This window comes from Vicugna pacos, chromosome 5 (genome assembly GCF_048564905.1).
Source record: "Vicugna pacos chromosome 5, VicPac4, whole genome shotgun sequence".
Classification (NCBI taxonomy): Eukaryota; Metazoa; Chordata; class Mammalia; order Artiodactyla; family Camelidae; genus Vicugna; species Vicugna pacos.
Genome location: NC_132991.1, coordinates 59,998,260 through 60,011,590, shown reverse-complemented (window position 1 = coordinate 60,011,590; position 13,331 = coordinate 59,998,260). Strand labels below are relative to the sequence as shown.

Genomic DNA, 13,331 nt, shown 5'->3' with positions numbered 1-13,331 from the left:
ATGTTTGTATATATGTAGTATGTATATATGTATGAATATACATTTCTCTTCTTTTTTTAATACTTTGAAGGGTCACATGATCGCATCCTGCGATGCCTGTGGAGTTACAAAACTGTGGGATTTTCGGAAGCTCTTACCAATTGTGTCCATTGATGTAGGTCCAAGTCCCGGCAACGAGGTGAACTTTAATTCATCAGGTAGGATCTCTTTTAACATTTTTAACCAAGCTAACAACTTTAATATATGGTCTCCAAGTATTTCATATTTCCACTTTAGTTTTTTGGTGTTCCTCCAATGTAAATTTCTGTTCTTAATATTATACTAGAATATATTACATTGTTATATTTATCATATTATATATGTATATATGATGAAGACATTACATTTATCATGTATGTAAAGGAAGAAATAATAGAGGAGGTAAGTGTGTGCTAATATAGATTACTCAAGTTCTTAGCAGTGCAACACAAAATTTGGAGTCTGCATCCCTTAGAATCACCATCCAATGTAAGTAAATTGAGCTTTTTTAAGATAAAATAGCTAAACATAGGGAAGAACAAGTTTGATGAAGGTAAACTAAAACATTTTAATGTAATATTTTAGTCTATAATAATTTAATATCTCATATTCTATCAGTTTTACCATTAATTTAAATATATATTCATCTTATTGCAATTATGTCCAACAGTTATTTTAATTGGTAATAGTTGTACTATTATTATTTGTATTTAGCTTTTTTTTACAATAATATAAACGTTATCAATGAGATGAAATATTTTATCCTTGCTGTTGATAAATAGTGTAGCAACTGATAACAATCACACAATGATTCCACTTGTCCGTTTCAAAGGTTAAAATTACAGATACATCTTTGTCTTTAATAATAGCTTATGCTAAATAAGATATATCTGTTATTGTATGACGTATCTTTGCTATTGTGATACATGTTTTAAACTTTAAGTTTTGACAGTTTAAAAAATCTTTGGTATTTATTTTCAGTGGCTCAAAGTGGTAGAGATGGTGATTTTAGATAAAGAAAAAAAGATAGAATAAACATAAAGAAAATAATACTGTTCTATTTAAAAATTGTCCAGAAAGTGTAAGTATTCTAGGAGCAATTCTAGAGCTATAGAGTAGTTGTGTGTTTCATGGGACTGGTTTCATGATATTGTCATCACATATCTGAAACATAGAATACAGTAAGTTTGTCTTCTCAACAAACTTTAAGTTGTGTTCCCGTTGCAGATTGGTAAATAAACCATACTCTTAACAATTACCTCTTTTAAATTATTTTTATTAATGTTCTTGACAGTAAGGCATTTACAGTCTACCAGAATTCGAACAGAAAACACTATACAGAATAAAAGATCGTAATTATGAGAATTTCATTCTATAATGTGAAGTCTCATTAATATTTCAGTTTATACTTTTTTGATATATAGAATATGCATTGGCATCACAGTTCTGAAGGAGCTTTAACTTGGTTTTCATAAATTCTTTTACATCTGTAAGATCCTTTTTATTATCTTGAGGTAGCATCCAAGTATTCATGTCCTTGAGTTTCGAACTCTGAAATTTCAAAACTTTTGGCTGTACTTTCTCATAGTAGTAGTTAAAGGGTGTTTTGAAATGCTGTACAACTAATACTAGATATATATTTTACTGTCATTATTATTAAATATGTTGCCACTGTTTTTTACTATCCTTGTTCTCCAGCCCCAAATTTCTTTCCTATGCATCCTCAGGAGGCAAGCTTTATTTTAAATAAATGTCAGTTTCTATTTTACTGTCACACAAGTCAATATCATCTTAAAGTCCCTGGTGTAATAAGCTTATTTGTTTCTCCCCATGACTGCTATATACTTGATAATACACTAACATTAAAAAAAAGAAGTATCAGAATCAAGGATGAAACCATGAGAAACATAAAAGACAAAGTGTAAGTCAGAGACCCTGTTAATGAAAACATGTCATCAGTTCGAAGGAATATAATTTCAACCTGACCTTCCCATCCCTTTGACCATTTCTTCAAGGGACATACTATAATTAATTTTAATTCTATGTGCTTGAGAAATTAATGTCATAAGTCTTTTTCTCATTGAATAATGAGAAATTTGTGCTTCTGTTGAGAAGTCTTCAGTGACTCGTCCTTTAAAAAGGTTGAAATATATCAAAAGTTGAAAGAACTAGGGAGAGCAAACATGAGGTCTAATGAAAATCTGAACAGAGAGATGAAAATCACAAAGTAAAATACCAGAAATTATGTTCATCGCAAGAGAGTAAAGAAAAGTCAAGAGCAAAACAAAATCGAAATAGGGACAGGGACATACAGATTTCTTCTCGTCTGCGTTTATTCAGGAAAAGATGATTGAAAAGAAAAGTATAAAAACATATCATGAAAATATTTGGACCATGAGGATAAAATCAAATCTGACTTAAAAAGCTCAAAATATACATTCATTTGACATAACGTTTATTTGTTCCCAGCGGCCAGCCAATACAAGCATATATGATAACAACAAATGTCTGAAAAAACCAAGGATATGTTGATGTTATTAACATTTCTTCAGGGTTCACAGTAGTTGAGTTTTACCAAATCATGTTTCCAGGTCAAAGTTCTGTGACAAAAATCAAATTGTTGACCACCTCGAACATGTTTTGTCACAAGTTAACTGATGTGAAGCAGGATCTTGTCTGCTGTCTCAGCTGTGCCCTTGGACCTGAGGAAACGTTGATAATACGCATATAATATCATATAATATATGTGCAAGTGTTGACACTATTCTTTCTGAGAAATTTAATATAAGGAGTATGAGTCATTTTTAGATATTCTACATAATCAGCATAGAAACAAAAATTTTCTCATCATATTTCTTGTCTCTGAATTAGTTTAATTGAAGGGCATCTTAAAATTATAAGGTGTGCTGCTTAAAAAGAGCTGTTTCATGTACAGTGGCTTATCTTTATAAATAAGGGATTTCCTGTCTCTGCAAATCCAACACAGAATAGAAATAAATTGGAGTCAGGATCATTAAAGACTGAAACTGTGGGCCATAACATTTGATTTCAGATTTTATGTATATTAAAATTTCCTCATTACTTATTAACCTCATAAAGAAATATTTTCTTTTTAAATTTATTAAAGTAAATTAAGTACTAATTAAATAGTACTTTATCTGTTTTAAAACTGATACTTCTTATAGTGTATCATTTAAAAAATGTATCTTTGATAAAAATATTTGAAAACCTGTGGTGCAGAAAAAGAATATAGACTATAATTCATACCCTTACCTCTTCCCAGCCTTTTAGACTTTAAGCAAATTATTTAATCTTCTTAAACTAAGTTTACTCATAGAAATAATGGGGGAGATAATTGTCTTACTGTCTTCTAATGTGGCAAAAGGTTAATGTATATTCTGTAAAGAGGAAATCCTAATACAGTCTCAATTTCATGTAATAGTAAAAATAATTTAAATGGTTAACTAACAAGTAAAGTTGTATATAGTATTATATATGCATATATAATTAAAATCGAAAGATTTAAAGATGTATGAATCACCATCTAGATTTTAGCTTTTCTTTTGCTGTGAGAAATCAGCTTCACACACATTTAAAAGAGGAGTTGCTTGTTGGCATAGTATTATTTACATAATGTTTTATTTGCAAATACATGGCTTGCAACAAACACAGATTATCTGTTTATAGAAACATACATATATTAGTATGTATTTATAACTCGTGTATTTGTAAAAGGATAAGTGTTCCTTTCTCATTAAACAGAGAGCCTCCTGGTAATATAATGCTGCACATTTTTACAAATATACACTATCTAAATATCTCTCACTTGGCATACTCAAATGCCATATGTTTTGCCATTCAAAAATGTATTACTATTTCAGAAAATGTTAAATGTAGTGAAAGTAATGAAAATGAACTGTGAGAATTTATACATACACTTTTCCACATCTCTCATTTCATTGTGTTTATGTAGGTTAGCAGTATTTTTCACTCTTTTGTAAAAGGTAATTCCAGTACATTTGTCAAGAAGTCACATCCCTAGAAATTGTAGGAGCTGAAGTTTGAGCCAGATGGGGACTTTCTAGTAGAAAGCTTATCAGTATTCGATCATCAAAATAGGCAGAGTTTCCCACCATTTGGAGGTAATCCTAAATATCCCTGACAGGCAGAACCACAAGAGAAATGCTAAACGGGAAGAAAAAAATAATGACCCCATTGTAAAATATGAAAAGTATTAGACCCCTCCAGAATTTTTCAAAAATAATAAGATAACCCCCCAAATCCTTGGTTCAAAGTTGATTTATTTGTTTCTGTTTGTATAGGCTGCAGTTCATTGTTTTGTATTTAAAAAAGAGATTGCAGTTAATTCCGTCTGTGGGAAGCAGTGTAGTGTAATAGAGTAAGCACTCACTTAGAAGTTAGAAGCCCTGGTTTTGGATTTTGTCTCCACTCCTAAGTAGTTGAATGATCTGGGTGAAATTTCTAAACATTTCTGAGCCTCAATTTCCTTGTATGTGAAATATTAAAGACCTATTGTGACTTCCACTTCAGCCAAGATGGAGTAACAGGGGCCAGATTTACCCTAACACCTGGAACAACTGAAAAAACAGAAAAAAATAGTGAAACAGTGGTTTTCAAACATTGAATACTGGGCAGTGGAAGAAGTACTGAGAGAGGGGAAGTACAAAGATGCGCTCTATAGCTACCCCAGAATCCTGTCTGGGGAAAACTTCTAGGTGGTCCAGGTTGTGCAACTCTGAAATGAACAGGAACCTAGGGGAAACCTGGCAATTTCCCAGAGTTGAGGAGATGGAGTGGGAAGTCTGGGAAAGCCAAGGAAGCTAGAGAGTTTGCAGGCAGAACACAAGGCAGGAGAGAGCAGCACAGAGAGCGAGCTCTGGAGATTTGCAGAAGATTCCCTCCCACCTTCAATAACCTAAAGCTAGGGGAAAAATCTACCTGGAGAGTTAAATAGAAAAATCTCCAGAGCTCACAGGAGCCTAAAAATAGTTTATGCTCCCACCAACCAGGTTGGTAAAACCTTACAATTCAGGAAAATTGAGATAGAGCAGGAATTGGCAGACTACTTCCCACAGGCCAGCTTGACCTGTATTTATATACAATTTTAATAGTACACAGACAGCCCATTAATTTACATATTGTCTAAGGCTGCTTTCACACTACAGCAAGAGTCGAGTATTCACAACAGAAACCATGTGGCCCGCAAAGCCCAACATATTTACTGTCTGGCTCTTACAGAAAAACTGGCCAAGGGAGGATATTCAGAAGGCTATTACCTCAGTAGTGAGGCAACATGAGCCCAGACCTCTGGATCTAGTCCCTTCGCTAATGTCCTTAAACCGTCTGAGTTGGCTCATGTGAAAACCTGTTTATTCTTTACTACAATTTAATGAGATTGTTACTGTTGGCCCCCTTTTTACAGATGAGGAAATTAGAACAATAAAGGCGTAAACAACAATCCCAAAGACACCTTGCTGATCAAATGTGGAGTCAGAATTCAAAGCCAGGCAGTCTAATTCCAGAGACTAGAATTTAGACTTTATATTATTCTGCCTCTCATTGTAATAGTAGTATTCAACTTCATATTGATACATGACATCTGTTAGGAGAAGTAATTTATTTGCTATGAATATTGAAATTGTCGAATTAATGACCACTTGGCAATGTTTGACTCAATCCTGATTAAGACACAGAATCTTGTCACTATTTGTCAATTAGTTGTATCTGGAAGAAGAAAAAAAAAGGCAAAGAAGATCTCCCTAGTGTTATCTGCCAGGTTTTTGATGTGTATTTACATACAAGGCGGGATCCTAAGTACCTGTATGTTCCTCATGGGCTCTGGAACTCCAAACCCACACCTCAAGATACATTCCTATCAGAGTTATATGGGCTAGAATACATGAGTGCCTGCAAGGCCCCCTTTCTTCCACTTATTTAAGCCCTCACCTGATTAGAAACTGAAATAAGAAAGGAATAAAGCAAGCTAACCTCTTACGTCTCTAAGGCATAAGGCAGAGCCAACCTATGTTGTTCCTCCTAAGAGCAAATCCATTCTACCACATCAGTTTCCTGGGAAAGAGCTGCAAGGAGAAAGGATAAAATATAAGAGCACAAGGGAAACCAGATGACTCTACTCAATTATTTATAATCTCATTATTTCATTCCCTGTTTGTATGCAAATCCATTTTGTTTTTGAGTAGAATATGGTCTTTTCTGCTCCTGGAGAAAGGAACTGGAGGAGCTGAAGGAAATCAGATTATTTGTCTCTCCTGGAGACCCAAGTCTGTGATTAACACCTGCAGTGAAGTGTACTGTGCTCTAGGAACTGGACAAGGTGTTTTTTCTTTTAATCATCACAAAACTATGAATTTGGTTCCATTTTCCCCATTTCAAAGAGTGTTTAGAGCTTTAATTACATATGTATATTAATAAACATACACATTTGCACAGTTCTGTGAGAGCCTGAATTAATTCATTAAATTGTAGCTCTAGGAAATTGTAAAGAAAAAATTCTGGGGATTCATAGGGATAGTTTTATACTTTAACTGTGAAAATAAAAAAAATTATATTTTCTGCTTGGTTTTAGTCATGCTAGTCCCTGTTTTAGAAACATTTTTATTCACCTGACAGCGAGTATGAAAAATAACATGCTAATGATAGTCAGGACACGTTGAAAACTTTTAACTAAAGGTGTATTGACCAAAGGTATATTAATTCAGAAATAATATTTGTAGTTTATGAAGTGTTATGACCATGAACCTGTTCTGATTGGTCTATTGTCCATTCTGATTGGTTCATTTTTAAGTATTTAGACTGTCATCCTAATAATGGATCATAAATTCTGAGAACTGAAATCCATTTGAGTTATGTAAATTATGAAAGTTTAATATAAGTGAAAGTTACTGACTTTTTTAAAATACAGGATTTATAAATAAATTGTTCCTTTCATTCAGGTACTATGTTTAAAAGAGTGTATGCTTAGCCTAATAACAACACCATTGCACAAACTGTGAGACTCTCCTTTTGCAATTGTGTTCATAGTTTTAGGAATAATGTTTTCATACCTTGAATACTCACAAATGTCTAATTGGAGTTTGAATTGAATTTTTAGAAACATCTAGAAATTACTCACATCCCATGTGTCAGAAAAGGACATTTGAGTTAAGCACAAGGCAAGGCTTTAGAGAATAAAAAGATTCTTGTTCATCTGTGATTTGTAACATGAAATTGAGCAGGACGCTTAATCTCTGTTGACCTCAACTTGATCTTCTCTAAAATGAGAGATTTGGATTAAGTGACTTCATCAATTAATTTTACAACCTAAGTTTTACACAACGGAGTATTGCATTTTCCCACTGCTCATTAGAACATGGTATCCTGAAATTAAAATAATATTCTAACTTAAAACTTAAATGCTCTTGTATACTATTGAAAATTTTAAAATAAAATACCAAATTGTAAGTAAAATATTCTGCTCTTCCTTGATCCAAAATAAAAATACAAGTTGATATAAGATTCAATATTATTTAAAAATTGATCCTCAAATTTAAATGACAACTGTATTGCATGCAATACAAAATGTTTATTCCTGCAAATCTAGCAACACGCTCAGTCTCTGTAGCAGCAAGAGTTTAGGCAAAAAAAGAAATACATACATTTCAACATTTTAATAAATTAATAACTCAAATTCATCTTATAGGACTTTATGAGGTAGTAAGAATCTGACCTATTCTGGTTTAATTAGAGCAGGAAATAATTTATTAATCTTACAAATTAGAGAATTTTGCAGGTACAATCAGCTGTTGCAGCTGCAATTACCTGGATGATACAAAGAATTCACACTTATGTCATTAGATCCTCAATTTTGTGAGTATTTTCAAAACAAGCATAGTTACAATTGTATCTTAGTTCTCTAATACCATTTTACGGCATAGAAATATAATTGTAACATTATAAGCATAGATGATCAAAAGGTGCTTGGAAATGTTTTCATATATAAATAAAATATCTCCTTGGCAGTTCATTACAATGCTTATGTGCTTAATTATATACAAACAATTTAAATCCAGCACATGTCCAAAGAAGTGACAAATTCTAAATTACTGTCATCATATTTAATGAAGATTAATTTTGTAGTAGTAATGTGAGAAACAGTTTTCAGATAACGTTTACACTAGTTAAATGAATATAACAATGTGTTAATGCCAAATTATTGTAAACACTTTTAAGAAATTCAAAAAGATTTCTATCTATATAACAAGTATGAAAAATTAGTTTCATGACTAGCTGTATCTTAATATCATCAAGGCAATGAAATATTCCAATGCATATGATTAGCTATGCCTGTGTGTTTATGGGTATAATAAAAATTACATGTACGTGCTAGCATAGATCATGATGAAATATGGCTAATGATATTTTTACACATATATTCATCAAGAAAAATACATTTTGTGTAAAGAAATAAAGCATAATCAGACCCTTGCATTTTTCTAAGGGGTACATATTTATGGTATTAAGAGTAATGTATTACTTCAATCTAATAGTATATGTTAGTTATTAGATTTTAAAGTAATACAGTTAAAATTTATAGTCCACACATACTTCATGACCCAGTCAAGTAGCCCAAGAATTTGTCTACTTTTTAATAGATTGTGCATACAAAATTGAATAGATAATCATCTTTAATCTGCCAAGCTGATGCTTTTTAATAGGATAATCCTTTAAGAGAAGTTGCAGTTCACCAGATGTGCAAATCAACCCAGAGCAAATAGCACACTACTCTTGGAGACAGAGCCTGCACAGTTGGCGCTTGTGATAACACACAGTTACATTTATCTAAAATTGAATTTCAAACAATATTCAAATATGATTTACTCAAATCTGACTGATCTCAAAAGTACCTTTTCTCGCTTGTAATATAAGAGGAGTGTAAAGAAAAATTATTTAAAATCATCCTCATGTAATAGCCACAACTATGCACTCTACCACCAAAAGAAAAAAAATTGAAAAGAGTAGCATAGCACTGGTATTAGGAAAATCAACACTCTGTAAATGCTTTGAAATAATAAGTTTGACAAATAGGACAATGGATATGCATTCAGAATTACAGATATGCATTTCAGGCCGTGCTGTCTATCCAAGAATTTTATTATTCTCATTCTTGTATTTTTGTTGGTCTAATGGTAGAAATGAAGTTAATTCAGCTGACAAGTATTTAGCGTAAGCCTATTATGTGCCAGGTACTGTTCTAAATTCTGGGCTTCAGCTGTGAAGAGTGAATTGAAACAATAGACATGAATTTGCAACAGTAAACTGGGAGTGTTGAAAACTGTAAGTTAAACCGTTCCACAAGTAATATGCTATATTTGCCATTAGAGTGTGATTTGTAAAAAGTATCCTGTAGCTGTTTAGGGGGCTGGAGAAAAAGGATGGGCACTGGTAGCTATATAATTACCCGTTTCTGTTCTCATGGACTCAGTTCAATTGGAGGTTTTAATCTTCTGCTGTCCTTTCACTAGGCCTTTTTAATGTTGGATTTGTTCCTTTGTCCATGCTGCACTAGAAACCATTTATCCTTATCAGAATTTGGTTGTAGCAATAGATGCTGCTGCTGCTTTTGCTTCAGCTTCTCTTTCTCTACCTCCTACTTCTTTCCTCCTCCTCCCACTTAGGTCCCTTCCCTTCATCCACCATATCTCTCCCTTCTTTCTCTTATTCCTCAACTACAAAGAGCTGAGCTCACCATACTTCTCAGTATACAGTGCACAGTTATCCTTAGATTGTATTATATTTCCCCCTTTATGTTCCTCCTTACTCTCATTCCCTCCCACCCTCCATGGAAGTTGATAAGTGTCTTCGATACGTTTCCTTAGATTTTCAGGTACTCTTGAAGAATATATAGAATTATTTTGTGTATGTTTGCATCTAAGATTTTTTTAAAACTGTGTTTTGTCATAAATTCCATGTGATTTCTTGCTTTTTTAAAATTATATTTTATGTTCTTAAGTTTATATCCATACTGATAGTTGTTTGTCAGGTTTATCAGTTTGGTCTACTGAGAGTATTCCATTTTTACTCATTTTTATCATTTTATTTATCTGTTGTACTAGTGTTGGGCACCTAAAGTCCCTGAAAGCCTCTGCTCCTTCAGGATATATGGTACTAAACATCCTCATACACATCCCTGTAATGGACATCTGGGAGAGTTTCTCTGTGGTATATCCCAGGGGAGGACTAGCTACACCGTAGAATGTATGTTATTTACTTTCATTATGCACTGCTGCATTGTTCTTCAGAATCACTACACTAGTTTACAGTGTTTCAAGGAATCTCATTTTCAACATTGGTAGTGCTATGGGCTGAATTGTATCCCCCTAAAATCCATATGTTGAAACCCTAACCCCTAATGTGACTGTATTTGGAGACAGAGCTTTTAGGAAATAGTTAAATTTAAATGAAGTCATGAGGGTAGGGCCCTGATCCAATAAGATTAGTGGTCATTTAAGAAGAGGCTTGTGCACACACAAGAAAAGATTATGAGAGCTCACAGCTAAAAGCCACAGTCTGCAAGTCAGGAAGAGGACCTTCACCAGAATCCCACTGTACTGACACCCTGATCTTATACTTTTAGCCTCCAGAACAGAAAATAACTTCTGTTTTTGAGGCCACCAGTCTGTGGCATTTTGTTGTGGCAGCCCAAGCAGACTGATACAAGTAGTATTTGATTTTATAATTCTACCAGTCATAGTGGGCACTGTGCACACCGCATTTCTCTAATTACTAGTAATGCTGAGCAGCTTTTACAGACTTGCCAGGTTTTCAGCCTTCCTTGTCTGTGACTTAATTGCCTTTGTCCATGTTTTTCCTATTGGGTTTCCTTTCTCTTGGAACCTACAGATTTGCACTAATTACCTGTATTTAATCTATGGTTGGTTTTAAGTGACTATTTCTCCCAAAGAGAGAGATATTTACTGATCTCATCTATATCTTTTATTAAATTGAAATCTTTAAATTTCATAGAGTCAAAATTATTTTAGGTTTATTTTAGTATTTTTTTTTCTTTTAGGGGATTGCTTGAGAATATTATCTCCACTGTAAGGTCACAAAAGTATTCTGCATCTTACTTTTTTAGCTTTATGTTGTTACCTTTTACATTTTAGGACTTTAATTCAAGGTGCAAGTTCTTATCAGTCAGTGTTTCCTGCAAAAACAAACACAAAATCATCCTAATTTACTGGAGAATTTGCTTCTGTGCTCTTATGGGAGAGCTTGGAGTCAGCTCAGGCCTGATGGATTTTCCTCGTCTCCAGCTGAACTCCACGTGTCTTCTCATTCTGAATACCAGGGCCTGTATGTGGGACGTGTTAACCTCCTACAGTAAGAAAAGCAGGAAAGGAGAAGAAGCAATCAATGCATTCACATTTATATCTTCTTTCAGATGTGACAGATACTGTCTACTTAATGTCCCATTGTCCACAGCATGTTCATAAGAAAGTCATAAACCACTTAGATGGGGACATATACAATTATTAAAGATTTCAAGGACATGTATCAGATTAATGGCTAGAGATTCAACCTTATTATAAGAAAGAAACATGAAATTGGAAACAGTAGTTCAATGACTATAGTGGAAGACCCAACTTTATTTTCCTACCTATTGACACAATTTTCTTGACATCATACAATTTCCTGACTGTGTAATTAAACCCTACCTTACTGATCTATGATGCCACTTCTATCATATATCAACCTCATATAGAGACAGATGGACAGACAGGATCTTTTCTGAATTATTTTTTCTAATCTTTTGGTAACATTGTCTTTTTCTGAGCTGGTACAATTCTGTTTTTACTAGTAGATTTCCCATTAGTACTTAATATATGAATGTGAAGCCACTCTCTTTGCTCTTCTTTTCCAAAAGTATCTACTGGGCTTATTATCTCCTGGGAGTTTTAGAGCTAACATTTTTTAAAATTTCAAATTTTATTTATGTCAGAGAACATAGTCTGCATTAAGTTGATCCTCTGTGTCCTCTAATACAGACACTTTTTTTTTAACATCTCTTGTATAATCAGAAACAGTGCCTGTGTCAATCCCTTGTTGCTTCAAACATTTTTGTAGTATTTAGTTTGAGCTTATTTACTGGATAGTCAAATCATTTATAACATTTATTTTGATGGCTTGAGCTCTCAGTTTCTGACATGAATATAGTAAAATTCTTAGCCACAATGTTAATTAATTTATCCTTATAATTCTATCAGTCTTTGCTACATACACTTTGAGGCTATATTTTTAGATATATTTATTCATAATTAGGAATTTTTTTAATGTTTTGCTTTTTTAAAATATTCTTATCTTGGGAATGATGAATTTGATCCACTTATAATAGTGATTTTTTTCTACATTAATATGCTGGCATAGAAAAATGTTTGTATTAGTCAGGATTTTCCAGAAAAACAGAATGTGTCTGTGAATGTGGTGAGTGTGTGTGTGTGTGTAGGTGTGTTTATACAACTTGAGTCCAAAGGCAATTTGAAGGCAGAATTCTTTTATTTTCAGGGACCTCAATCTTTTGTTTCTTAGGACATTTAACTGACTGGATGAGTTATGTCTACATTTATAGAGGGTAATCTGCATTACTCAAAGTCCACTGATTGAAATATTAATCACATAAAAATACCTTCACAGCAACATTTATACTGGTGTTTGATCAAAACAGGGCACCATAAATACCATGCCTTAGCCAAATGGGCACATAAAATTAACCACCACAATACCTTTCTGATACCTTTATGGCGCTTGTCTTTCTTTTGATGATCTTAATTCTTTCAAGAAATATTTGTTTTTCCCTATTGTAGGTGCTGATATTAGAACAGTGAAAAATTGTATGTTTCTGTTATCATGGAACTTACATTCTACTTAGTCCCCTAAGAGAGAAGTAGATGATAAATAATTAATGGAATCAGCACTAACATATATGCCAAGTGGTGATAAGCACTATAAAAAATTAAGAGAATGGAGAGTGATGAGGTGGAATAACACTTTATAGAGAATGTACAGAGGTGATGTCTCCATGAAGTGATAGATGTGAGCAGAGACTTGAAAGAAGTGAGGGAATAGATCAAGTGGTTATCAGAGTACAAAGCCTCTAAGTTGGAACTAAACTCTTTTTGTGTAAGGTCAGATAAGGAGCATTATGTGAGATGAGTCAAAATATTATTCAAGGGCCTGATCATGGGTGGTGTTGGAAGCTGTGGTACCAACTCTGGTCTTTATTCTTAAGAAATATT

The 13,331-nt window shown here is 33.3% G+C and overlaps 1 protein-coding gene across 5 annotated transcripts in view; it reads left to right on the top strand.

The window, feature by feature from the left end:
- Positions 1-13,331, top strand: part of SPAG16 (sperm associated antigen 16) — a 774,084-nt gene that overhangs the window by 567,310 nt on the left and 193,443 nt on the right. For all 5 annotated transcript variants that reach the window (XM_072961330.1, XM_072961327.1, XM_072961332.1 and 2 more), the window contains one exon: positions 71-197. In XM_072961330.1, coding sequence (XP_072817431.1) covers positions 71-197 — 127 coding nt within the window. The remainder of the gene's footprint in view (positions 1-70; positions 198-13,331) is intronic.